Source organism: Sinocyclocheilus grahami, unplaced genomic scaffold (assembly GCF_001515645.1).
Source record: "Sinocyclocheilus grahami isolate Dianchi unplaced genomic scaffold, SAMN03320097.WGS_v1.1 scaffold100.1, whole genome shotgun sequence".
Classification (NCBI taxonomy): domain Eukaryota; kingdom Metazoa; phylum Chordata; class Actinopteri; order Cypriniformes; family Cyprinidae; genus Sinocyclocheilus; species Sinocyclocheilus grahami.
Window position 1 is genome coordinate 1,456,307 of NW_015505279.1, and position 26,576 is coordinate 1,482,882.

A 26,576-nucleotide genomic window follows, 5' to 3' on the forward strand; every position below is an offset into this window, starting at 1 on the left:
AATCACAGTCCAGTGATTATTCATAAAACAGAATGCTAATTTTAAATCACAGGACTGGGGCGGGAGAAGACTATCTTCGAGTCTACCTGCTAAGAGGTCACAATGCTTGATAAATGAAACAACTGAAACGCCGTTGTTAAAATCAAGTAGTGTAAAGTGGGCGAATTTAAAGTCATGGGTGGGTTAATGTAGAGTTAAAGAGCTCCAGTGATCTGGACCACGTCCACTACAATCGATTACCTGCAGATGGAATGCTGGAATGCTGCACTCTTGTCCTACAGCTGTTAGAGACCTTAGAATAGATATTTGCATCTTTTTTTTTTCTTTTTCCCTACAGGAGACTTCCAATCATACGTCAACAACATCTGACCACAGAAAAAAGCACTTCCAGTGTTATTTAAACACACACACACACAAGACAAACACTGGCTTCCACCTTCCACTCTAGAGTATAGATATTCTCAGTCAACATAAGAGTAAAAAAAATAATTGGGACGTATTGCATTCAATATACTGTGCTGCTTTGAAACTATATATTGTGAAAAGCCCTATACAAATAAATGCAAATGTACATACATTTTTGGTTTGGGATGAGAAAATTGTGACAGCATTTTCATTTTTTGAAGAACCTTGTTCAAAGTTGCCAACATTTCTTTAAAATGTCAAACTGGACTTTCTGATACAAATAGCAGACTTATCTTTAGTGACTTATGCATCACGACTTTAAATACAGTGTCTGCTTGGAAGACATTTTGAAAGCAAGCAACAGTATGGTAATACAGGCAACCACAAAACTGACTGGACCTCCATAACGGGGAGTCCCCCAGGGCTCAATCCTTGGACCTCTCATGTTCAATCTGTATATTCCCCACCAACCAAATAACGCAACACAACAAAATAGCTAATCATAGCCATGCAGACTAAAGTTCCAAGATATACTATATATTGCATTGTGCATTCAGTGCATTGATGAATAAAACATTTGGATGTGTTTCCATAAACACAAAAGACACTAATACTGACCACTGTTGAAACAGACACAAATACATTGCTAATGTAAATGCTGAACTTGTGAGAGCAGGTGTGTGATACCTGATGAAGCCTGCAGCAGTACCACCAGTCCTGTGGGTCTGTCTTCAGTAGACGGGCCGCTCTGGCCACAGATGACACAGTCATACAGAACCTCTGAGTCCAGAGGTTCTGCCGAGCCCATGTCCATCACTGCATCGGTTTCAGGTGACTCTATTAAACAAATCAAACAACAGTCAGATAACAAATACAAAGAACTATAGAGCACAGAATTATAAACTGGTAGATCACAAAATTTCCCTTCAAATAAAAGGGCTTGGTTTCCACAACCTAGTGAGCTACCCACAATTACTGTACAACATTTTAAGGCACCAAAGTAATGAAAAGGCAGCTAAATTTCATGTTACTTTGTATTGAGCAAGTTCTGTGCATCCCTCACACAAGAGGCACTCTCAAAATGCACTGCAAAAAGTTGAGAGGAATGTTGATTATAAATTATTCCATTTCATTCGTGAAGAGTATTGAAAAAAAACAGAGCAGTAGATAAGACAACTCACTAGATTTTAAAGCACAGATGAAGATCAATTTGGATCGACCATGAGGGATACTTTCCCTAGGTGGTCAATAACATTCAGTTTAAGTTGTGTAGACATTGACTGCTCAACAGAATTTTAGAGAGTCTGGCACAGTTTGAAGCTCCGAAGCAAAAAAAAATAAAGTTAAAAAAGTTAAAAAAAAAAAACCGTACCATGAAATTCTAGATACAGTATTTTTGTACATTAAAGGCACTTAAGTTCTCTTTAATTAAGACTGTATTGAGCTGATTTGATTTCTGATCAGGCATCGATTGAAACTCAAATCCCTCTGTAAACACCCGTCTCTGTTCTTATCCCTGCAGTAAGGCATCCAGTACTGCTCTGAGATGCATTACCATATGCACAGATGCGCCAAATGCTGGCCCAATTTATCTCATTAGAATTCCAGTGCAAATATCCATGTCCAAAGTGACCTTTGATTAGAATCTGTAAAACAAATGGAGCCTGTAGATCAGAGCTCAAGAGAATGTTTTATTCTGACAAACGGATGCATCTACACATCTATAATACAGACGCCGCTCAATGTCAGCGGGGACATCAGCCATGGGCATCTGAAGCTAATATTTCAACCAAATCTCAATGTCACTTTGAGCATTTGCTGTTGACTTCTGGGAAGCAAAGACAAATACTGGTTATCTAAACAGATTAGATATGATCCCTATTCAGATAACACTGCTCTGTAGTGATGTTCTGAAATTTCGGCAAACGGAAATATTCAGTAGAAAATTTATTTTTTGTTTCGGCCAAAACCGTTTTTAGAGGGCTGAAATCACTGACTGAAACTGTGACATTTAATTAGCGTTTCTCCAATGTCATTGTCTATTTCATGCACACAAAATGGATAAACGACAACAGCTAAACATGTCAGCTGTGTGGATGCTAGGGCTGGGCTGGGCTGGCAATATCAAGTTCTCATTTTCAATCCACCTTCATTCAGATGAAAAAATATCTATTCTTAAATCCCAAGCTGGAACTTTTAGTCCATGCTGTTTTCAGCTGATGTGTGAACAAAACATTTTTTGTAGCACTCCTGTCTTCCAATAATCGCAATATGATCGCACAATTTCTTTGACACGCTTTAATGTGGTGTGACAGATCACTCAGTTCAAGTGACAGTGCAAAGCACATAACCGATCATGTCTTCCTCTTTACTACTAGTTATCGAATGAAATAAACATTAATGACCATCAGAAGGGTTTGTCGAAAGATACAGTACAACTTACTGAAATGTATAGTTTTTATGTTATCACTCAATCAGTGCTTCAACTGCAGAAAGACATCAATAAAAGAGCTTGTAAACATGTTACGTTTGAATACATTTGTCATGAAAACAACAAACTTGGGTAGAAACAATTATATCATTTAGAAGTTGATATTAATGGAAAAGTTCACACAAAAATGAAAATTCTGTCATTAATTACTCACCCTCATGTCGTTTAAGACCTTCGTTCATCTTCGGAACACAAATTAAGATATTTTTTATGGAATCTGAGAGCTGTCTGATCCTGCATAGACAGCAACACAACTGAAATGTTCCCAAGTCCAGAAACGTAGCAAGGAGATCTGTAAAATAATCCATGTGACATCAGGGGTTCAACCACAATTATATGAAGCTACGAGAATACTTTTTGTGCGCACAAAATAAAAATAACAACTTTATTCAACAATTTGTCTCCTCCGCATCACCATGTAGCGCCATTTTGGAGAATATCCGCTGGACGTAAACAGCGTATGCTGTTCTGTGTCAGCTGCGTCACGCCAAAATGGCACCAGGGTGATGCAGAGGAGACAAATTGTTGAATAAAGTCTTTTTTTTTTTTTTTTTTTTTTTTTTTCCAAAAAAAATTTTTAAAAAAAATATAATGACTTTATTCAACAATTCGTCTCCTCCGCATCACCGTGGTGCCATTTTAGAGAGTATCAGCTGGACATAAACAATGTATGCTGTTCTGTGTCAGCTGCGTCACGCCGGATCTGTTTCCTACGTTGTTGTGATTTGATCTGAACTGAAACAGCGTATCCCTGTGACGCAGCTGACACAGAACAGCATACTGTTTACGTCCAGCAGATATTCTCCAAAATGGCACCAGGGTGATGCAGAGGAGACAAATTGTTGAATAAAGTCTTTTTTTTTTTTTTTTTTTTTTTTTTCTTTTGCACACAAAAAGTATTCTCGTAGCTTCGTACAATTGCGGATGAACCCCTGATGTCACATGGATTATTTTACCGATCTCCTTGCTACGTTTCTGGACTTGGGAACATTTCAGTTGTGTTGCTGTCTATGCAGGGTCTGACAGCTCTCAGATTCCATCAAAAATATCTTAATTTGTGTTCCGAAGATGAACGAAGGTCTTACGGGTTTGAAACAACACGAGTAATTAATGACAGCATTTTCATTTTTGGGTGAATAACCCTTTAAAACTGCCTTATTTGTATTTTTAACATTTTAACTCCATTTGTAACACTTTACATTAAGGTTCCATTAGTTAATGTATTAACTAACATAAACAAACAATGAACAATACATGTATTACTGTATTTATTAATCTTTGTTAATGTTAGTTAATGAAAATACAGTCGTTCATGTTAAACCACAGTGCATTAACTAATGTTAACAAACACAACTTGTAATTTTAATAATGCATTAGTAAATACTGAAATCAACATGAACTAAGATTAATAAATGCTGTAGAAGTATTGTTCATTCTTAGTTCATGTTTACTAATGTAGTTAACTAATGTTAACAAATTTTATATTAGTCAAGACTCAAATAAAATTTGTTAACTAATGTTAACAAATTTTATTTGAGTCTTGACTAATTTAAAGTCGCCATGAAATCAAAATGTACAATTCTTATTTTTATATGTAATATTGTAGTTTTTATTATAAATATTTATCTGTGCACGTCATTTTTTTTTTTTTTTTATTAATGTGCCCTCATAATCTTTAATCAAATACGTTAACCTTCCCTCCCCCCTCGAAACGACTTCTCTTCTCTTCCTGTCATGTGCTGTGACGTGAGGGCGGGGCTATCGGGGTCGGTCTCGTTTCTGCCTTCATTTTGTTAGCAACGCCCAATGATCCAATCAATTCCCGAAGGATGAAATCAAGCCCCACCCTGCATTTTTTTCTAATTTCAGTAGCCGTTTCACTCGGATATACGTCACAACAGGGGAAAAAAAAAAGAAAATCTCAACTTCTGTTTCATGCTGACTTTAAACGTGATTGATTAAATAAACTTTATTTTCAGTTTCGCCCAAATGCAAACTTTAATTCCAGTTTCAGTGTTTTGGTAAAAAAATTATTTCGGTGCACCACCGCTGCTCTAAACATGAAATACAAAAATAACTTATCTGTGCACGTCATTTTTTTTTTTTTTTTATTAATGTGCCCTCATAATCTTTAATCAAATACGTTAACCTTCCCTCCCCCCTCGAAACGACTTCTCTTCTCTTCCTGTCATGTGCTGTGACGTGAGGGCGGGGCTATCGGGGTCGGTCTCGTTTCTGCCTTCATTTTGTTAGCAACGCCCAATGATCCAATCAATTCCCGAAGGATGAAATCAAGCCCCACCCTGCATTTTTTTCTAATTTCAGTAGCCGTTTCACTCGGATATACGTCACAACAGGGGGAAAAAAAAAGAAAATCTCAACTTCTGTTTCATGCTGACTTTAAACGTGATTGATTAAATAAACTTTATTTTCAGTTTCGGCCAAATGCAAACTTTAATTCCAGTTTCAGTGTTTTGGTAAAAAAATTATTTCGGTGCACCACCGCTGCTCTAAACATGAAATACAAAAATAATTGCAACGCTCTATAATTTTCTTTAACACACAAGGCCTTTTCAAACAGAAACGCTTGGTAGTACTACCGATACTGGTACTGTTGCATTTGTTTAATATTTTACTATCGACTTAGTACCAAACTACTGGCAAATTTCGACAATCTATGCCTAGTGGCTTTAATCTAGAAAGAGGCTGTTGTGAGAAAACACACACACACACACACACACACACACACACACACATGTAGAATATAATGCTGACTGTGCTGAGATATTACAGTAAGGTTTATATTAAAACTTCATCACTCATGTCTTAAACACAGTGCCATTCTCTCTTGATCTCGGTGACCAGCACACAGCAGAATAGCCCTGAAGCACACCAGTACGGCCCCTGAGGATCACACACACACACACACACAAAAGGCCCTGCTAAAAAGGCCCGAGGGAGTGTGAAGGTCAGAACAGAGGCAATTTGTGTTTACCGATCTCCTTGCTACGTTTCTGGACTTGGGAACATTTCAGTTGTGTTGCTGTCTATGCAGGGTCTGACAGCTCTCAGATTCCATCAAAAATATCTTAATTTGTGTTCCGAAGATGAACGAAGGTCTTACGGGTTTGAAACAACACGAGTAATTAATGACAGCATTTTCATTTTTGGGTGAATAACCCTTTAAAACTGCCTTATTTGTATTTTTAACATTTTAACTCCATTTGTAACACTTTACATTAAGGTTCCATTAGTTAATGTATTAACTAACATAAACAAACAATGAACAATACATGTATTACTGTATTTATTAATCTTTGTTAATGTTAGTTAATGAAAATACAGTCGTTCATGTTAAACCACAGTGCATTAACTAATGTTAACAAACACAACTTGTAATTTTAATAATGCATTAGTAAATACTGAAATCAACATGAACTAAGATTAATAAATGCTGTAGAAGTATTGTTCATTCTTAGTTCATGTTTACTAATGTAGTTAACTAATGTTAACAAATTTTATTTGAGTCTTGACTAATTTAAAGTCGCCATGAAATCAAAATGTACAATTCTTATTTTTATATGTAATATTGTAGTTTTTATTATAAATATTTATCTGTGCACGTCATTTTTTTTTTTTTTTTATTAATGTGCCCTCATAATCTTTAATCAAATACGTTAACCTTCCCTCCCCCCTCGAAACGACTTCTCTTCTCTTCCTGTCATGTGCTGTGACGTGAGGGCGGGGCTATCGGGGTCGGTCTCGTTTCTGCCTTCATTTTGTTAGCAACGCCCAATGATCCAATCAATTCCCGAAGGATGAAATCAAGCCCCACCCTGCATTTTTTTCTAATTTCAGTAGCCGTTTCACTCGGATATACGTCACAACAGGGGGAAAAAAAAAGAAAATCTCAACTTCTGTTTCATGCTGACTTTAAACGTGATTGATTAAATAAACTTTATTTTCAGTTTCGGCCAAATGCAAACTTTAATTCCAGTTTCAGTGTTTTGGTAAAAAAATTATTTCGGTGCACCACCGCTGCTCTAAACATGAAATACAAAAATAATTGCAACGCTCTATAATTTTCTTTAACACACAAGGCCTTTTCAAACAGAAACGCTTGGTAGTACTACCGATACTGGTACTGTTGCATTTGTTTAATATTTTACTATCGACTTAGTACCAAACTACTGGCAAATTTCGACAATCTATGCCTAGTGGCTTTAATCTAGAAAGAGGCTGTTGTGAGAAAACACACACACACACACACACACACATGTAGAATATAATGCTGACTGTGCTGAGATATTACAGTAAGGTTTATATTAAAACTTCATCACTCATGTCTTAAACACAGTGCCATTCTCTCTTGATCTCGGTGACCAGCACACAGCAGAATAGCCCTGAAGCACACCAGTACGGCCCCTGAGGATCACACACACACACACACACAAAAGGCCCTGCTAAAAAGGCCCGAGGGAGTGTGAAGGTCAGAACAGAGGCAATTTGTGTCACCTTCCCTCAGAGAGTAAGATTACAGCCCACAGCTTCAGCCTTCAAGGACTTCTGCAAGTTTACCACAAGTGCCATTCTCTCTTGATCTCGGTGACCAGCACACAGCAGAATAGCCCTGAAGCACACCAGTACGGCCCCTGAGGATCACACACACACACACACACACACAAAGGCCCTGCTAAAAAGGCCCGAGGGAGTGTGAAGGTCAGAACAGAGGCAATTTGTGTCACCTTCCCTCAGAGAGTAAGATTACAGCCCACAGCTTCAGCCTTCAAGGACTTCTGCAAGTTTACCACGTCCTCTAAACTATGTAGTAATGGACTGTAAAATATAATCGACTAAACTGTTAAGAACACTACATTGAAGAGCGCATGATTAAAACCAGAATTGTATCTAAATAGCTACAATAACATTCCTTAATGTTCTTGAAATATCAAACCAATACCATAATGCATTCATATGCACCGCTTTCTGTATGAGCTATTTTAATTAACAATTTTGATTTATTTAAAAAGACTAACTTTATCCAAAATTCTAAATTCCACAGAACAACAGCCACAGACAGACTCAAAGATAAGGTGGAAACACACACCGATTAAAAATGTATGCGGTGTCTTTAGATCAGTCAAATAGACATGAAACTTATCTACTAATTAACCACTGGAGAGACTCATCAGATGTGCTTCATAAAGGTCAGCAATGAACTTCAACTCATGTGCTAGCTCACCAACATCCATGGCAGTCTCCATGAAGCTCTTCTGCCTGGAGGCAAACTCTGCCAGCAGCTTCTGCTGTCTCTCTCTGGCCCTTTGACGCCTGCAGATGTCAAAACAGAAATCATATGCATCATTATTAACCGTTAATTATGAAATGTCCATTTTCTAAGGCTATGAATCATGGGTTAAGAATCAGATGGGGTTGAAATGCTGACGTTAAGATAATCCGACTACATCTGATGACTGTTTGAAGGACGCATTTGATCATCATTTACCAAATCAGATTTTGAAGACTGGCATATACTCGTCCTCAGACAACCATTGAGTCCATTGGAAATGCTCATTAGTTAGAGGCACACCAACTGAAATTCTGGTCCATATATAATTATTTTAATTTCTTGTTCTTTCATAATATTGTCACGTTACCCAATAAGATGGCGATAAACATATATATAAATAAAAAAATTAGGGCTGCAGAATTAACGCATTAATTGGGCGCTATTAATTATGGAAAAATTGTTAAAATTATTAAATAATAATAATAATAATTTGTTGCATTTATATAGAGCTTTTCTAGGCACTCAAAGCGCTTTACATTGTCAGGGGGTATCTCCTCATCCACCACCAGTGTGCAGCATCCACCTGGATGATGCGACGGCAGCCATAGTGCGCCAGAACGCCCACCACACACCAGCTCATTGGTGGAGAGGAGACAGAGTGATGAAGCCAATCAGTAGATATGGGGATTGTTAGGAGGCCATGATGATCAGAGGCCAATGGGCAAATTTGGCCAGGATGCCGAGGTCACACCTCTACTCTTTTCGAAAGACATCCTGGGATTTTTAATGACCACAGAGAGTCAGGACCTCGGTTTAACATCTCATCCGAAGGACGGTGCTTGTTGACAGTATAGTGTCCCCGTCACTATACTGGGGCGTTAGGACCCACACAGACCACAGGGTGAGCACCCCCTGCTGGCCTCACTAACACCTCTTCCAGCAGCAACCTAGTTTTCCCAGGAGGCCTCCCATCCAGGTACTGACCAGGCTCAGCCCTGCTTAGCTTCAGTGGGCAACCAGTCTTGGGCTACAGGGTGATATGACGGCCGGCATTTAAGCATTTAATGTACCAGACCTGTTTGTTATCTTACAGTTGCTGATGCCTATGATACAGGACATCGACTTATGTGATATTGATTTTATAAAAGAGTTCAATAAACAAAAAGTTAGACACAATATTGTCAGTATTAATCGTTTTTGCTCAATTTAACCAAAGAAAATATTTCCAAACAAACCACAGCAGAACTGTTGGGCCTTTCAGTGCAACACGCATCGAGTGAGCCAATGACTGAGTGACCCATTCATAAAAAAAAATCAATCACACATCAATCAGCTGAACAAATCATTTGATTGAATGACTTTTAAAAGACATTAAGACTCAGCCCATAATCAGAGATGCTAACGGTCGGTTTATTACTCGTTCTATCACCAATACAGAGCATTGAAGAATGAAAGATACAGACTTCATAACAGCTCATGAATCTGGCAGAAAGCCATATTTTTTCAAATCAGACATTGATATACTACGCAAACATAAAAGAGCATGTTTAACTCATTCTAAGGTTCTGAGAAAGGGTGCACATGAAACAGGGAACACACACACACACACACACACACCTCTCGTCCTTGTCCATACTCTTCTTATCTCCAGGACTGTTCTTCTTGAGCGGTATGGGTGAACACACTTTCCCGCAGATTTCCTGTAGGCACCTCTTGCTGTGCCGGCTACGGGTGGCAGCTTTGGCCAGGATCCTCTCGATAGCTGTTAACCCATCTCCGTGCGCATGATGGGCCGGATCCACCTCGGCCAACCAGCTCAGAGACAGAGAGTCCTGCTTGGCAGACAGTTTCTGGTGCAGCTTGACCAGCAGAGACAGCATGCTCTCACGGATCTCCAGGATCTCAGTCACCAGCTGCGGAGGCGAGCCGGGCGGCAGCCAGCGAGAGGATGAGGACTTGGGCCGCACCGCCTGACTGGCCTCGTGGTTACTGCGGTTTATGATCTCCTGGAACTTCCTTCTGCGCTCTGCCACTAGACTGAAGACCTGAGCCTCGCGTAGGTTCTGCGGAGAGACCACAGACGGAGAATAAGCAGGCAGAATGAAAAAGCCGCTTGCAGCTATATGTCTCTAAGCACACCAACAGCACAATCACGAGTCATCAAGAGTCATAGACACTCACAGCAAGAAATTCACATGCTATTACAAAAGCAATAACCCACTCAAGGTTGAGTTCGGTTGTTAAATCATTGTAAAACATGGTCTTTAAAGAGCCAAGTACTTTTATAAAAGGGTGTCAAGTGCACCATGATAAAATATATTTAATAGTTTAATCATTATTATTATTAGTAAATATGTATTAATAGTAATAATCAGAATGTGTAGTAATAATAATAATAATAATAATAATAACTAGATTTTAAAAAGTTAGTCAAGATAAACACTGATATTAGCTTATTTTATGTTGAACAATACTGTGCAAGTTCCCAGCATGCATTGTAGCTTGAAAATATTTTGTGGTAATTATTAAAATTGCATCTCGCCGCGTAAACATAAAACCATGTCTGCATTTGTGATCGGAGAAATGACAAACAACAAGCACTACTCTACACTGCCCAAAACTCACGTTTGAATCATCAGTGGCAAATCCTTTAAATGAAAATGTACTTACAGTCTGTGAGTCAGAACAGCCGGCATTGTAGTCTACTCTACCAGGATCAGGAAACAGTCCTCCATAAAATGTGCTGCACACATCTGAATATTTGGGTTGAAGTGTTCTGGAACAGTGTTGTAAATACAACTTAACCACTGATTTCTAGTCGTGTCCTCTTTTGGAAGACCAAACAAAGTAGTTGCACTTTTGCAACGAAACACACAGAGACTTCACAACATGGCGGCGGCAGCAACAACAATACTACAGCGAGAATAAAAGTTACGCCTTCTTTCTTTGCGTGAACATTTGGGTGGCGTTATGCAAATCTTCCCACATCGTGACGTAGACATGTGGGGGCGTGTTTAAACGAGAGGTTTTAGGAGGGCGTGGACGAGTTATTCTTTATAAAGTAACTTTTACAAAGAATATCTCTTTGGGTTTGAGACTTTAGTTTTTGCAACTTTAGGGATCTTATCTATTCACAAACAGCTTGTAACACTGCAAAGAGAAAGGAAAACTTGAAATTGCATCATATGACCCCTTTAATTTATGCTGCTGCTGCTGTCACTGTCAGTTAGCTGTCATATGGATCAGAGTTCATATTTCATTTCATATAAAAGAAAGAATTGCTAAAGAGGATTAGCAATTCAAAATGCTAAATAATCTTTAGTTGATGTGGCAGATCTTTTAAAATTCAATAGACTGCCTTTTATTCATTACATGAACTGAAGTTGTTAAGTTGTCAGTTGCTAATTAAGTGAACCTAGGTTGACTGCGATAGGCAGCCTTATTTTAGTTTTTTTGAGTTAGGTCAATTTTATTTTATATTTTACAGTGTAGCAATGATACAAAATTGTGTATAACACAATGCCGTCGATATACAGCCTCACTTCCTGTTTGCCATCTTTAGGATATGGATTTTTGCTATATTAATTTAAAGGGATAGTTCCCCCAAAAACGAAAATCTCACCCTAAGCCATCCTATGTTATTATGACTTTCTTCTTTCAGATGAATCCAATCAGTTATATTAAAAATTGTCCTGGCTCTTTCAAGCTTTATAATGGCAGTGAATGGGTGTTTTTTTGTCAATATTCCAAAAGAAGTCCAATAAAGCGCATCCATCGATCATAAAAAGTGTCCCACAATGTTCTGGGGGTGGGTGAATAAAAGTTGAATAAAAAAAAGTTGTTAAGTTGTCAGTTGCTAATTAAGTGAACCTAGGTTGACTGCGATAGGTAGCCTTATTTTAGTTTTTTTGAGTTAGGTCAATTTTATTTTATATTTTACAGTGTAGCAATGATACAAAATTGTGCATAACACAATGCCGTCGATATACAGCCTCACTTCCTGTTTGCCATCTTTAGGATATGGATTTTTGCTATATTAATTTAAAGGGATAGTTCCCCCAAAAACGAAAATCTCACCCTAAGCCATCCTAGGTTATTATGACTTTCTTCTTTCAGATGAATCCAATCAGTTATATTAAAAATTGTCCTGGCTCTTTCAAGCTTTATAATGGCAGTGAATGGGTGTTTTTTTTGTCAATATTCCAAAAGAAGTCCAATAAAGCGCATCCATCGATCATAAAAAGTGTCCCACAATGTTCCGGGGGTGGGTGAATAAAAGTTGAATCAAAATTCAATGCATTTTGTAAGAAAAATACCCATATTTAAAGGGGTCATATGATGCGATTTCAATTTGTCCTTTCTCTTTGGAGTGTTACAAGCTCTTGGTGCATAAAGAAGATCTGTAAAGTTGCAAAGACTAAAGTCTCAAATCCAAAGAGATATTCTTTATAAAAGTTAAGAGTCAGCCACGCCTACCTAAAATGGCTCGTTCTAACACGCCCCCACATGTCTACCTCACTATGTGGAAATATTTGCATAACGCCGCCCAAATGTTCACGCAAAGAAAGAAGGCGTAACTTTTATTCTCGCTGTAGTATTGTTGACGCTGCAGCCATGTCCTGAAGATGCTGTGTGCTTCGTTGTGAAAGCGAAACTACTTTGTTTGGTCTTCCAAAAGAGGACGATATCCGCTTCATCATGCCTAGAGTTGATCCGTGCTGGTCGCTGAGGGAATACATCAACTTTCACCGTGGACGAAGCGGAGTCCAGCCCACCTCAGCTCACTCTATCCCAGCCTCAGCGCACGCTAAGCCGGGGCTTCCCCTCACGCTAGGCCGCTGTATTTTTCGTTGCCACTGATGATTCAAACGCGAGTTTTGGGCAGTAGAGTAGCACTTTTTTGTCATTTCTCCGATCACAAATGCAGACAGAGTTTTAAGTTTATGCGGCACAATGCAACGCAACAACGTGTAAAAAGACAGTATAAGTCATTATAATCAGTAATTATGTCCCCACTGGATGCAACAAATGCCTCGTTTATAATGGGTTTTAATGTTTTTGTCTCGTCGCTCCGGCCGGGACACGGCATCAACAATATGGTAAGGGGCGTAACATTTCCGTCACACGCTTGAGGTATTCGGCCAATCACAACGCACTGGATAGCTGGCCAATCACAGCACACCTCGCATTTTCAGACCGATGAGCTTTGTAAAAATCGACCGTTTCAAAAAGGCGGGGCATAGAGGAGAAACAATAATGTACAGTATGTGGAAAATAACATGTTTTTTTAACTTTAAACCGCATAAACATTTCATTACACAAAATATTGTTCTTTTTAGTGGCATCATATGACCCCTTTAAAACTTTATAAACCGTAATCTCTAGCTTCCGCTAACTGTCATATGCGCGTTCATTTCGCCGGATGACGTAGCGTAAGCGCCTGTGAGAATATGCTAGTCTCGCGAAAACCAACGTTTGTTTACAGGAGCAAAGTTTCCTTACTTTAGCAAAGGAAAATAAGTCTACTCTTGGCTTATATCGAAATCCTCTGACATTTTTCTTTACAAATCCTCATTACGCTACGCCTACGTCATCCGCCGGAATGAACGCGTGTACGACAGTTAGCGGAAGCTAGAGATTACGGTTTATAAAGTTTTAAATATGGATATTTTTCTTACAAAAATGCATTGATTCACTTCAGGAGGCCTTTATTCACTCCCCCGGAGCCGTGTGCGACACTTTTTTATTATGGATGGACGCACTTTATTGGACTAATGATAGAAATCACCCACTCACTGCCATTATAAAGCTTGGAAGAGCAAGGATATTTTTAATATAACTCTTGTATTCATAGGAAAGGAGAAAGTCATATACACCTAGGATGGCTTGAGGGTGAGTAAATTATGGGGTAATTTTCATTTTTGGGTGAACTCTCTCTTTAAAGAAACTGCAGAGTCACCACTCCTTAGTATTCAGAGATTTAAACTATTACACTCTAGACTCGGATTCGGCTTTCTGAACCAGTAAGCAGCCCCGGTGGAAGTGTCTCATAAGAAACAGTTATTAGGCAAGTGACATTTGCTGCCCAACGGGGGAAACAGAAGGACCGGAAAGAAGATCACGGAGGACTTCAAACTCCAAGTGAAATACACAGAGGTGAAGCTGAAGGTTAGACCTGACATTGGTCAGAAAAATAGATCTGCTTTAGTCTAGTTTAAATGCATTCATGACATTTCTGACCAATGACTGGAAGAACATATTCTTGAATCAATATGATAAAAGATAATTCCTTTGCATATACGGAGAACTAACCCTTATGGAACGTGTCAGTTGTTCATAGTGTGTTTAATTAGCATGCTGATCTCACTGAAGTGGATGAATATTTAATGATGAGCAGTGAACCGCTGACCGCTGGGCTCAAGACTCATTATATCACTATACATCACTAGAAACGCATGCGGTTAAAGCAAACTTCCTCTCATCACTTACACTCATCTCTAGCTAGAACATACTGTGGACACGTCAAACAAACCAAGCAGGAGAAAACTGGACAGATCAATGCACAGACGAAAAACACACACACACAATCACAGAAAACTAAAAGTACCACAAGGTACATCACGACCAGTGCTCTATTTCCGGTGCACTTCTTTGTAATTTGGTCAATGGCATGATACTCATTTTGTGTGTCTGGGTCTAATAGAAGAAATTGCGCACAGAATTTCAGAGATGAACTGAGAACTGAAGACTTGAATAAACCTCTTTATAGAACACATTTGCGATACGTTACGTAAAATCTACACAAGACTCATTAATCAGAGAATACTGGAAGAAAAAAAAAATTAATAGGCAAGTTCCCGTACAACATACAGGGAAAAACTGATCTAACTGGACATTTCATGTAATTTTACAGTAAAATACTGTTAAATATACGGTTTTTAAACTGTAAAAAAGGCAAATGTAAGTATAATTTACAGTGGAAAAACTATAAGCTGATATTCCCACAATTTAAAGTATTGTGTTTAAATAATTATGTTTCCTAATAGGTTTTGTTATCAGTTCTGCATATTTGGGTTTTTTGCTACATCTTCTGTTGTTTAATGAATGTTTATTGCATTATTTTAGTGCCGTGTGTGTTGCCACAATGGTGTTTTGTGTTTGCGTGAATGACTGCACCTTCTGTATACTAGCATAATTTAGCTCGTGGAAACTTTTTCATAATTCTTCATGTTCTTCCTCTTTTACCACCTGCATTATTATGGTGGTTGTCAGTATATGTTAAAGGTACAAAATAGATTTTTGTAGCAGTGTGCATTGTTGGATTTGCAGATTTAAATAGCAATTTTCTTGTTTGTAAATTACAGTTTTATACAGTGAAATTTACAGGTTGTTCTGTAAACATGTTTACATTTTTACTGTGTTTTTTACAGAATTATTCTGGCAACCACAGCAGCCAGGATTTTTTTTGTTGTTGTTGTTTTTGTTTGTAAAAACAACAGGATTTTTATTTTATAGTGCACAGTATTACAGATTTGTTTCTGTAATTTTGATCAAATAAATGCAGTCTTGATGAGCATAAGAGACACATTAAGAAATATTAAAAATCTTAACGTTTGAACGGTAGTGTACATATATTAATCTAGTTACTTGGCAAAACATATATTTTCTTTTAATTTTCACAAAAGTAGTGAAGCAGTCATGTCTTAAAATATTAATATGTTATGCTTTTGATCCTCACAACAATTGTAATATTCATTACTAAAATATCATGATTTTTAATCAAATGAAAAATGAGTTACCTTAAAAAATGTTTAACAACAACATCATCCATCATCAGATGTTCACACTCATGTGTATTGAAGTTGTCAATCTAATTGTTACTTGTTTACACCACTTCAATTTTTTCTAATTAATATAAATGTTTTTGCAAATGTTAGAAGACATCAAGAATACAAGATCACATTTCTTTGACCAATCATTTTAAGCTATACCTTTTCTTCCCGTTTTCATAATCTCACACAAGCTTATTTGTCACAGACCCACTTACTTGTGTCAGTATAATTATTGGAAATGTTAATGACAAGAAACGAGCAACAGGTCTATGAATATTTCAAAAGAATGTCTACAAAACAAAACGAGCGCAGTCATCCTAATTCAAACCATCCAAAACAGAACTCCAGAAATCATTTCACATCACTTTAAAATCATTCCCAGATCCCTCTACCTCTCTCCAATTTCCTGTCAGCCTTCTGGAACTCTGCGAAATGAGAGTAGTGCTGTCAAACCATTAATCACGATTAATCGCATCCCAAATAAAAATGTTTACATAATTTGTGTGCGTGTACGGTGTATATTTATTATATATATATATACACATACACACCCATGTATATGTATATTTAAGAAAAATATGTTTTGTTTATATATGAAATATTTATATTTATATATAAATTATACACACAGTATAATTATTGGAAATGTTAATGACAAGAAACGAGCAACAGGTCTATGAATATTTCAAAAGAATGTCTACAAAACAAAACGAGCGCAGTCATCCTAATTCAAACCATCCAAAACAGAACTCCAGAAATCATTTCACATCACTTTAAAATCATTCCCAGATCCCTCTACCTCTCTCCAATTTCCTGTCAGCCTTCTGGAACTCTGCGAAATGAGAGTAGTGCTGTCAAACCATTAATCACGATTAATCGCATCCCAAATAAAAATGTTTACATAATTTGTGTGCGTGTACGGTGTATATTTATTATGTATATATACACATACACACCCATGTATATGTATATTTAAGAAAAATATGTTTTGTTTATATATGAAATATTTATATTTATATATAAATTATACACACACATATATACATATATGCACACACGTAAATATTTTTTAAATATTGTGTGTATTTATATATATACACATAATAAATATAAACGGTACACACACACACATATATATTATGTAAACAAACTTTTCCTTTGGATGCGATTAATCGCGATTAATCGTTTGGCAGCACTAAATGAGAGTGATGTCATCAACACAACAGCATACAGACAACAACTTGTACAATCCCAAACAAAAGCGTCGAGTCAGAGGACCCTGAGAGTGTCCGGCTCACCTGTCCGAGGGTGCTGCTCTCAGAGCTGGTGCTGGCTGGAGCTTCTCGTTCTCTCTCCCTCTCTCTCTTCCTCTCCACCTCAGGTGCCGTCTCTGGCACTCGAACCCGCACAAAGTTGATGACGTGATGGAGGTTAGACAGCAGGCTGGTGCCCGGGAACCAGCTGTCATGGCAGTGCTCCTCAATACAGGGCTCCTACGACAGAGTGAGAAAAAACAACAACAACAATAGCCTGGAATCCTTATCCAAAGCTTGTGCTTTCAGCTGCCACTAATAATCTAGTCTAGTTCTAACACTGGACTAACCCCGATTTAATTAGTCAAGTGCTAATAGAGTAATCACAGTATGCCGTCTGGTTGAGTGTGTTGGAAGTTGTGCTGAAGCCAGCCAATCAGATTGGATCTTTGGGATGCACTTTTTTTTTTTTTTTAAATCAAAAACTGTAATTTTGATTTTAAAAAAAGAATTCCAGGTTTGCTTGTTTGTAGAGCTACATAATTTAGCTAACAGCTTGTGATTATATATCAATATTATTAATAACAAAAAATACTAAATAAAAAAAAAATCCCACTGCAATATTTCACTGTAAAATAAAAAACACGAGTATTTTTTACAAAAATATTATAATAATTAAAAATAATAATATAATAATTTATTTAGGGGGAAATGCTTACTTCTTCCACTTTATCATCCTGAACCGGATTATCAAGTCCAAGTTCTATCAGGTAGAGCACCATACACAACACATGTTCAGACATGTTCTGATGATCCATCCAGATCTAAACAAACAAACAAACAGTCAACGGTTATCAAATAACACTGGGAAAACCATGCATTTAAAACAAATTAAACCACACACATTTTATTCCAAGATAAGTTTCACCTTGTAAAGCAGAGTAAAGATGACGATATGTAGGGTTTTGCAGTGCAGAAGGCGCACCAGTCCTCTATAGCAGGGGTGCAGAGGGGTCCTCTCCTTATAGGGCGGCCAGGGGTTCCCCGTATGAACACCTGACTGTTTCAAACTACAAAAGGCAAAAATACTTATTAGACAATCATTAAACAATGCAACTGGCTTTAGCATAGTTTAATAATAATAATAATAATTATTATTATTATTATTAATAACAAAAAATACTAAATAAAAAAAAAATCCTACTGCAATATTTCACTGTAAAATAAAAAACACGAGTATTTTTTACAAAAATATTATAATAATTAAAAAATAATAATAAAATAATTTATTTAGGGGGAAATGCTTACTTCTTCCACTTTATCATCCTGAACCGGATTATCAAGTCCAAGTTCTATCAGGTAGAGCACCATACACAACACATGTTCAGACATGTTCTGATGATCCATCCAGATCTAAACAAACAAACAAACAGTCAACGGTTATCAAATAACACTGGGAAAACCATGCATTTAAAACAAATTAAACCACACACATTTTATTCCAAGATAAGTTTCACCTTGTAAAGCAGAGTAAAGATGACGATATGTAGGGTTATCAAATAACACTGGGAAAACCATGCATTTAAAACAAATTAAACCACACACATTTTATTCCAAGATAAGTTTCACCTTGTAAAGCAGAGTGAAGATGACGATATGTAGGGTTTTGCAGTGCAGAAGGCGCACCAGTCCTCTATAGCAGGGGTGCAGAGGGGTCCTCTCCTTATAGGGCGGCCAGGGGTTCCCCGTATGAACACCTGACTGTTTCAAACTACAAAAGGCAAAAATACTTATTAGACAATCATTAAACAATGCAACTGGCTTTAGCATAGTTTCCATACTAAAATTAAAAATCTAATTATAAAAATAAAATATTTCACAGACCCACTTACTTGTGTCAGTATAATTATTGGAAATATTAATGACAAGAAACGAGCTGGTCTATGAATAACAAAACGAGTGCAGTCTTCCTAATTCAAACCATTCCAAACTTGGTTATCCAAAACGGAACTCTAGAAATCATTTCACACCACTTTAAAATCATTCCCAAATCCTTCTACCTCTCTCCAATTTCCTGTCAGCCTTCTGGAACTCTGTGAAACGAGAGTGATGTCTTAAACACTAAACAGAGATGCGTGAAGGTCAGAAGACTCTGCACACCTGAGAGTGTCTGGCTCACCTGTCCGAAGGTGCTGCTCTCAGAGCTGGTGCTGGCTGGAGCTTCTCGTTCTCTCTCCCTCTCTCTCTTCCTCTCCACCTCAGGTGCCGTCTCTGGCACTCGAACCCGCACAAAGTTGATGACGTGATGGAGGTTAGACAGCAGGCTGGTGCCCGGGAACCAGCTGTCATGGCAGTGCTCCTCAATACAGGGCTCCTACGACAGAGTGAGAAAAAACAACAACAACAATAGCCTGGAATCCTTATACAAAGCTTGTGCTTTCAGCCGCCACTAATAATCTAGTCTAGTTCTAACACTGGACTAACCCCGATTTAATTAGTCAAGTGCTAATAGAGTAATCACAGTATGCCGTCTGGTTGAGTGTGTTGGAAGTTGTGCTGAAGCCAGCCAATCAGATTGGATCTTTGGGATGCACTTTTTTTTTTTTTTTAAATCAAAAACTGTAATTTTGATTTTAAAAAAAGAATTCCAGGTTTGCTTGTTTGTAGAGCTACATAATTTAGCTAACAGCTTGTGATTATATATCAATATTATTAATAACAAAAAATACTAAATAAAAAAAAAATCCCACTGCAATATTTCACTGTAAAATAAAAAACACGAGTATTTTTTACAAAAATATTATAATAATTAAAAATAATAATATAATAATTTATTTAGGGGGAAATGCTTACTTCTTCCACTTTATCATCCTGAACCGGATTATCAAGTCCAAGTTCTATCAGGTAGAGCACCATACACAACACATGTTCAGACATGTTCTGATGATCCATCCAGATCTAAACAAACAAACACAGTCAACGGTTATCAAATAACACTGGGAAAACCATGCATTTAAAACAAATTAAACCACACACATTTTATTCCAAGATAAGTTTCACCTTGTAAAGCAGAGTAAAGATGACGATATGTAGGGTTTTGCAGTGCAGAAGGCGCACCAGTCCTCTATAGCAGGGGTGCAGAGGGGTCCTCTCCTTATAGGGCGGCCAGGGGTTCCCCGTATGAACACCTGACTGTTTCAAACTACAAAAGGCAAAAATACTTATTAGACAATCATTAAACAATGCAACTGGCTTTAGCATAGTTTCCATACTAAAATTAAAAATCTAATTATAAAAATAAATAAAAAAAATTTCCAGTGTAATCCTGAAACACAACATTAAACATCATTCGAAATATTTCACACCAAAACGTCAATTCTATCATAATTTATTCATTTGATTCTTAGAATACAAAAGGAGATATTTATTTAGCAGATTGTCCAAGCTGCTCTTTTCCATATGATGTTAATGAATGGGGAACGGGGCTGTCAGTCTCCAAAATGACAGCACCATAAAATAATGATACAGTTTCACCTTGTAAAGCAGAGTGAAGATGACGATATGTAGGGTTTTGCAGTGCAGAAGGCGCACCAGTCCTCTATAGCAGGGGTGCAGAGGGGTCCTCTCCTTATAGGGCGGCCAGGGGTTCCCCGTATGAACACCTGACTGTTTCAAACTACAAAAGGCAAAAATACTTATTAGACAATCATTAAACAATGCAACTGGCTTTAGCATAGTTTCCATACTAAAATTAAAAATCTAATTATAAAAATAAAATATTTTTTTTTTCCAGTGTAATCCTGAAACACAACATTAAACATCATTCGAAATATTTCACACCAAAACGTCAATTCTATCATTATTTATTCATTTGATTCTTAGAATACAAAAGGAGATATTTATTTAGCAGATTGTCCAAGCTGCTCTTTTCCATATGATGTTAATGAATGGGGAACGGGGCTGTCAGTCTCCAAAATGACAGCACCATAAAATAATGATATAAGATGTCCACAACCTGTCTTCTGTAGTCATACAATAGCCCGTGTGAGGAAAAGACCCAAATTTAAGGCTTTACAGCCGGATCACGTTCCACTCATTAGTAGCGGTCAAATCAAATATGGTGTTTTTTGAGTGACAGCAACCGTTACATCAACAAAATGTTACAATGACATTACAACATTTACTTCAAAAGCTACTGTGGAGGTGGACAAACTGGACATTAAGCAAAAAAAAAAAAAACTTTGAACTTGTAAAATTATGCTTTTGTCAATTTGGAATTCTATACATTCCCCAACATGTTCACTTGGGTTTTTTATTCGCTAACACTTATTCACATATTCATTTAGTGACGTGACATGTGGCCAAGTATGGTGACCCATACTCAGAATTAGAAAACTTCCTCTCATCACTCATCTCTAGCTAGAACATTCTGTGAACACGTAAAACAAACCAAGCAGGAGAAATCTGGCACAGTTTACAATGCACAAAAAAAATAAATAAATAAATAAAATAAAATAACCCACACACAATCACAGAAAACTAAAAGTACCACATGGTACATTATGACCAGTGCTCTATTTCCTGTGCATTTATTTGTAATTGGGTCAATGGCATGATATTCATTTTGTGCGTCTGGATCTGTGTGCAATATCTTCAGAGAACCGAAGACTTGAATAAACCTCTTTAATGACGAACACATACATAAAATCTACAAGACAAATGAAAATGAAAATTCAGCTTTGCCACCACAGGAATAAATTATATTTTAAAGTATATTAAAATAGAAATACGTTATTTTTAATTGTAATATTTCACAACATTTTTCCCCTGTATTTTTGATCAAGTAAATGCAGCCTGGATGAGCATAAAATACTTCTTTAAGAAGAAACAAAAACTTTTTAACTGTAGTGTTCCTAATTACTTGGCAAAACTTCTTTTTTTCAAAAGTAGTGAAGCAGTCATGTTTCAAAATATTAATATGTTAAGCATTTGATCCTCACAACAACTGTAATATCCATTATTAAAATGTCATTATTTGTAAACAAAGTTAACTTAAAAAATGTTTAACAACATCATCCATCAGATGTTCACGGTCATGTATTAAAATTGTTACTCGTTTACATCACTTGACATTTTTTAATTAATATAAAGTTGTTTTTTTTTGCAAACACTACATTACATTTCTAAAATCTTTGCCCATCAATTTTAAGCAATATATGTTCTTCCCGTTTTCAGAATCTCAGACAAGCTTATTTGTCACAGACCCACTTACTTGTGTCAGTATAATTATTGGAAATATTAATGACAAGAAACGAGCTGGTCTATGAATAACAAAACGAGTGCAGTCTTCCTAATTCAAACCATTCCAAACTTGGTTATCCAAAACGGAACTCTAGAAATCATTTCACACCACTTTAAAATCATTCCCAAATCCTTCTACCTCTCTCCAATTTCCTGTCAGCCTTCTGGAACTCTGTGAAACGAGAGTGATGTCTTAAACACTAAACAGAGATGCGTGAAGGTCAGAAGACTCTGCACACCTGAGAGTGTCTGGCTCACCTGTCCGAAGGTGCTGCTCTCAGAGCTGGTGCTGGCTGGAGCTTCTCGTTCTCTCTCCCTCTCTCTCTTCCTCTCCACCTCAGGTGCCGTCTCTGGCACTCGAACCCGCACAAAGTTGATGACGTGATGGAGGTTAGACAGCAGGCTGGTGCCCGGGAACCAGCTGTCATGGCAGTGCTCCTCAATACAGGGCTCCTACGACAGAGTGAGAAAAAACAACAACAACAATAGCCTGGAATCCTTATCCAAAGCTTGTGCTTTCAGCTGCCACTAATAATCTAGTCTAGTTCTAACACTGGACTAACCCCGATTTAATTAGTCAAGTGCTAATAGAGTAATCACAGTATGCCGTCTGGTTGAGTGTGTTGGAAGTTGTGCTGAAGCCAGCCAATCAGATTGGATCTTTGGGATGCACTTTTTTTTTTTTTTTAAATCAAAAACTGTAATTTTGATTTTAAAAAAAGAATTCCAGGTTTGCTTGTTTGTAGAGCTACATAATTTAGCTAACAGCTTGTGATTATATATCAATATTATTAATAACAAAAAATACTAAATAAAAAAAAAATCCCACTGCAATATTTCACTGTAAAATAAAAAACACGAGTATTTTTTACAAAAATATTATAATAATTAAAAATAATAATATAATAATTTATTTAGGGGGAAATGCTTACTTCTTCCACTTTATCATCCTGAACCGGATTATCAAGTCCAAGTTCTATCAGGTAGAGCACCATACACAACACATGTTCAGACATGTTCTGATGATCCATCCAGATCTAAACAAACAAACAAACAGTCAACGGTTATCAAATAACACTGGGAAAACCATGCATTTAAAACAAATTAAACCACACACATTTTATTCCAAGATAAGTTTCACCTTGTAAAGCAGAGTGAAGATGACGATATGTAGGGTTTTGCAGTGCAGAAGGCGCACCAGTCCTCTATAGCAGGGGTGCAGAGGGGTCCTCTCCTTATAGGGCGGCCAGGGGTTCCCCGTATGAACACCTGACTGTTTCAAACTACAAAAGGCAAAAATACTTATTAGACAATCATTAAACAATGCAACTGGCTTTAGCATAGTTTCCATACTAAAATTAAAAATCTAATTATAAAAATAAAATATTTTTTTTTTCCAGTGTAATCCTGAAACACAACATTAAACATCATTCGAAATATTTCACACCAAAACGTCAATTCTATCATTATTTATTCATTTGATTCTTAGAATACAAAAGGAGATATTTATTTAGCAGATTGTCCAAGCTGCTCTTTTCCATATGATGTTAATGAATGGGGAACGGGGCTGTCAGTCTCCAAAATGACAGCACCATAAAATAATGATATAAGATGTCCACAACCTGTCTTCTGTAGTCATACAATAGCCCGTGTGAGGAAAAGACCCAAATTTAAGGCTTTACAGCCGGATCACGTTCCACTCATTAGTAGCGGTCAAATCAAATATGGTGTTTTTTGAGTGACAGCAACCGTTACATCAACAAAATGTTACAATGACATTACAACATTTACTTCAAAAGCTACTGTGGAGGTGGACAAACTGGACATTAAGCAAAAAAAAAAAAAACTTTGAACTTGTAAAATTATGCTTTTGTCAATTTGGAATTCTATACATTCCCCAACATGTTCACTTGGGTTTTTTATTCGCTAACACTTATTCACATATTCATTTAGTGACGTGACATGTGGCCAAGTATGGTGACCCATACTCAGAATTAGTGCTCTGCATTTATCCCATCCTAAGTGCACACACACAGCAGTGAACACACACACACACCGTGAACACACACCCGGAGCCATTTTTGCTGCCCGGGGAGCAGTTGGGGGCACCTCAGGGCCTCACTGGCTCAAGGGGACCTCACTCGTGGTATTGAAGGTGGGAGAGAGCACTGTATCATTTCACACCACTTTAAAATCATTCCCAAATCCTTCTACCTCTCTCCAATTTCCTGTCAGCCTTCTGGAACTCTGTGAAACGAGAGTGATGTCTTAAACACTAAACAGAGATGCGTGAAGGTCAGAAGACTCTGCACACCTGAGAGTGTCTGGCTCACCTGTCCGAAGGTGCTGCTCTCAGAGCTGGTGCTGGCTGGAGCTTCTCGTTCTCTCTCCCTCTCTCTCTTCCTCTCCACCTCAGGTGCCGTCTCTGGCACTCGAACCCGCACAAAGTTGATGACGTGATGGAGGTTAGACAGCAGGCTGGTGCCCGGGAACCAGCTGTCATGGCAGTGCTCCTCAATACAGGGCTCCTACGACAGAGTGAGAAAAAACAACAACAACAATAGCCTGGAATCCTTATCCAAAGCTTGTGCTTTCAGCTGCCACTAATAATCTAGTCTAGTTCTAACACTGGACTAACCCCGATTTAATTAGTCAAGTGCTAATAGAGTAATCACAGTATGCCGTCTGGTTGAGTGTGTTGGAAGTTGTGCTGAAGCCAGCCAATCAGATTGGATCTTTGGGATGCACTTTTTTTTTTTTTTTAAATCAAAAACTGTAATTTTGATTTTAAAAAAAGAATTCCAGGTTTGCTTGTTTGTAGAGCTACATAATTTAGCTAACAGCTTGTGATTATATATCAATATTATTAATAACAAAAAATACTAAATAAAAAAAAAATCCCACTGCAATATTTCACTGTAAAATAAAAAACACGAGTATTTTTTACAAAAATATTATAATAATTAAAAATAATAATATAATAATTTATTTAGGGGGAAATGCTTACTTCTTCCACTTTATCATCCTGAACCGGATTATCAAGTCCAAGTTCTATCAGGTAGAGCACCATACACAACACATGTTCAGACATGTTCTGATGATCCATCCAGATCTAAACAAACAAACAAACAGTCAACGGTTATCAAATAACACTGGGAAAACCATGCATTTAAAACAAATTAAACCACACACATTTTATTCCAAGATAAGTTTCACCTTGTAAAGCAGAGTGAAGATGACGATATGTAGGGTTTTGCAGTGCAGAAGGCGCACCAGTCCTCTATAGCAGGGGTGCAGAGGGGTCCTCTCCTTATAGGGCGGCCAGGGGTTCCCCGTATGAACACCTGACTGTTTCAAACTACAAAAGGCAAAAATACTTATTAGACAATCATTAAACAATGCAACTGGCTTTAGCATAGTTTCCATACTAAAATTAAAAATCTAATTATAAAAATAAAATATTTTTTTTTTCCAGTGTAATCCTGAAACACAACATTAAACATCATTCGAAATATTTCACACCAAAACGTCAATTCTATCATAATTTATTCATTTGATTCTTAGAATACAAAAGGAGATATTTATTTAGCAGATTGTCCAAGCTGCTCTTTTCCATATGATGTTAATGAATGGGGAACGGGGCTGTCAGTCTCCAAAATGACAGCACCATAAAATAATGATACAAGATGTCCACAACCTGTCTTCTGTAGTCATACAATAGCCCGTGTGAGGAAAAGACCCAAATTTAAGGCTTTACAGCCGGATCACGTTCCACTCATTAGTAGCGGTCAAATCAAATATGGTGTTTTTTGAGTGACAGCAACCGTTACATCAACAAAATGTTACAATGACATTACAACATTTACTTCAAAAGCTACTGTGGAGGTGGACAAACTGGACATTAAGCAAAAAAAAAAAAAACTTTGAACTTGTAAAATTATGCTTTTGTCAATTTGGAATTCTATACATTCCCCAACATGTTCACTTGGGTTTTTTATTCGCTA

At 37.3% G+C, this 26,576-nt stretch overlaps 1 protein-coding gene across 1 annotated transcript in view; it reads right to left on the bottom strand.

Moving 5' to 3' along the window:
- The window catches only part of ubr3 (ubiquitin protein ligase E3 component n-recognin 3), a 74,768-nt gene that overhangs the window by 29,614 nt on the left and 18,578 nt on the right, over positions 1 to 26,576 (bottom strand). Inside the window, exons 20-35 of the mRNA XM_016276290.1 lie at positions 25,789 to 25,930; positions 25,580 to 25,684; positions 24,906 to 25,100; positions 24,755 to 24,819; positions 23,714 to 23,855; positions 23,505 to 23,609; positions 22,831 to 23,025; positions 20,125 to 20,229; positions 19,451 to 19,645; positions 19,300 to 19,364; positions 18,200 to 18,341; positions 17,991 to 18,095; positions 17,317 to 17,511; positions 9,804 to 10,249; positions 8,139 to 8,227; positions 1,093 to 1,242 (exon numbers count right to left, since the gene is read on the bottom strand). Of these exons, the coding sequence (XP_016131776.1) occupies positions 1,093 to 1,242; positions 8,139 to 8,227; positions 9,804 to 10,249; positions 17,317 to 17,511; positions 17,991 to 18,095; positions 18,200 to 18,341; positions 19,300 to 19,364; positions 19,451 to 19,645; positions 20,125 to 20,229; positions 22,831 to 23,025; positions 23,505 to 23,609; positions 23,714 to 23,855; positions 24,755 to 24,819; positions 24,906 to 25,100; positions 25,580 to 25,684; positions 25,789 to 25,930 (2,441 nt within the window). The remainder of the gene's footprint in view (positions 1 to 1,092; positions 1,243 to 8,138; positions 8,228 to 9,803; positions 10,250 to 17,316; positions 17,512 to 17,990; positions 18,096 to 18,199; positions 18,342 to 19,299; positions 19,365 to 19,450; positions 19,646 to 20,124; positions 20,230 to 22,830; positions 23,026 to 23,504; positions 23,610 to 23,713; positions 23,856 to 24,754; positions 24,820 to 24,905; positions 25,101 to 25,579; positions 25,685 to 25,788; positions 25,931 to 26,576) is intronic.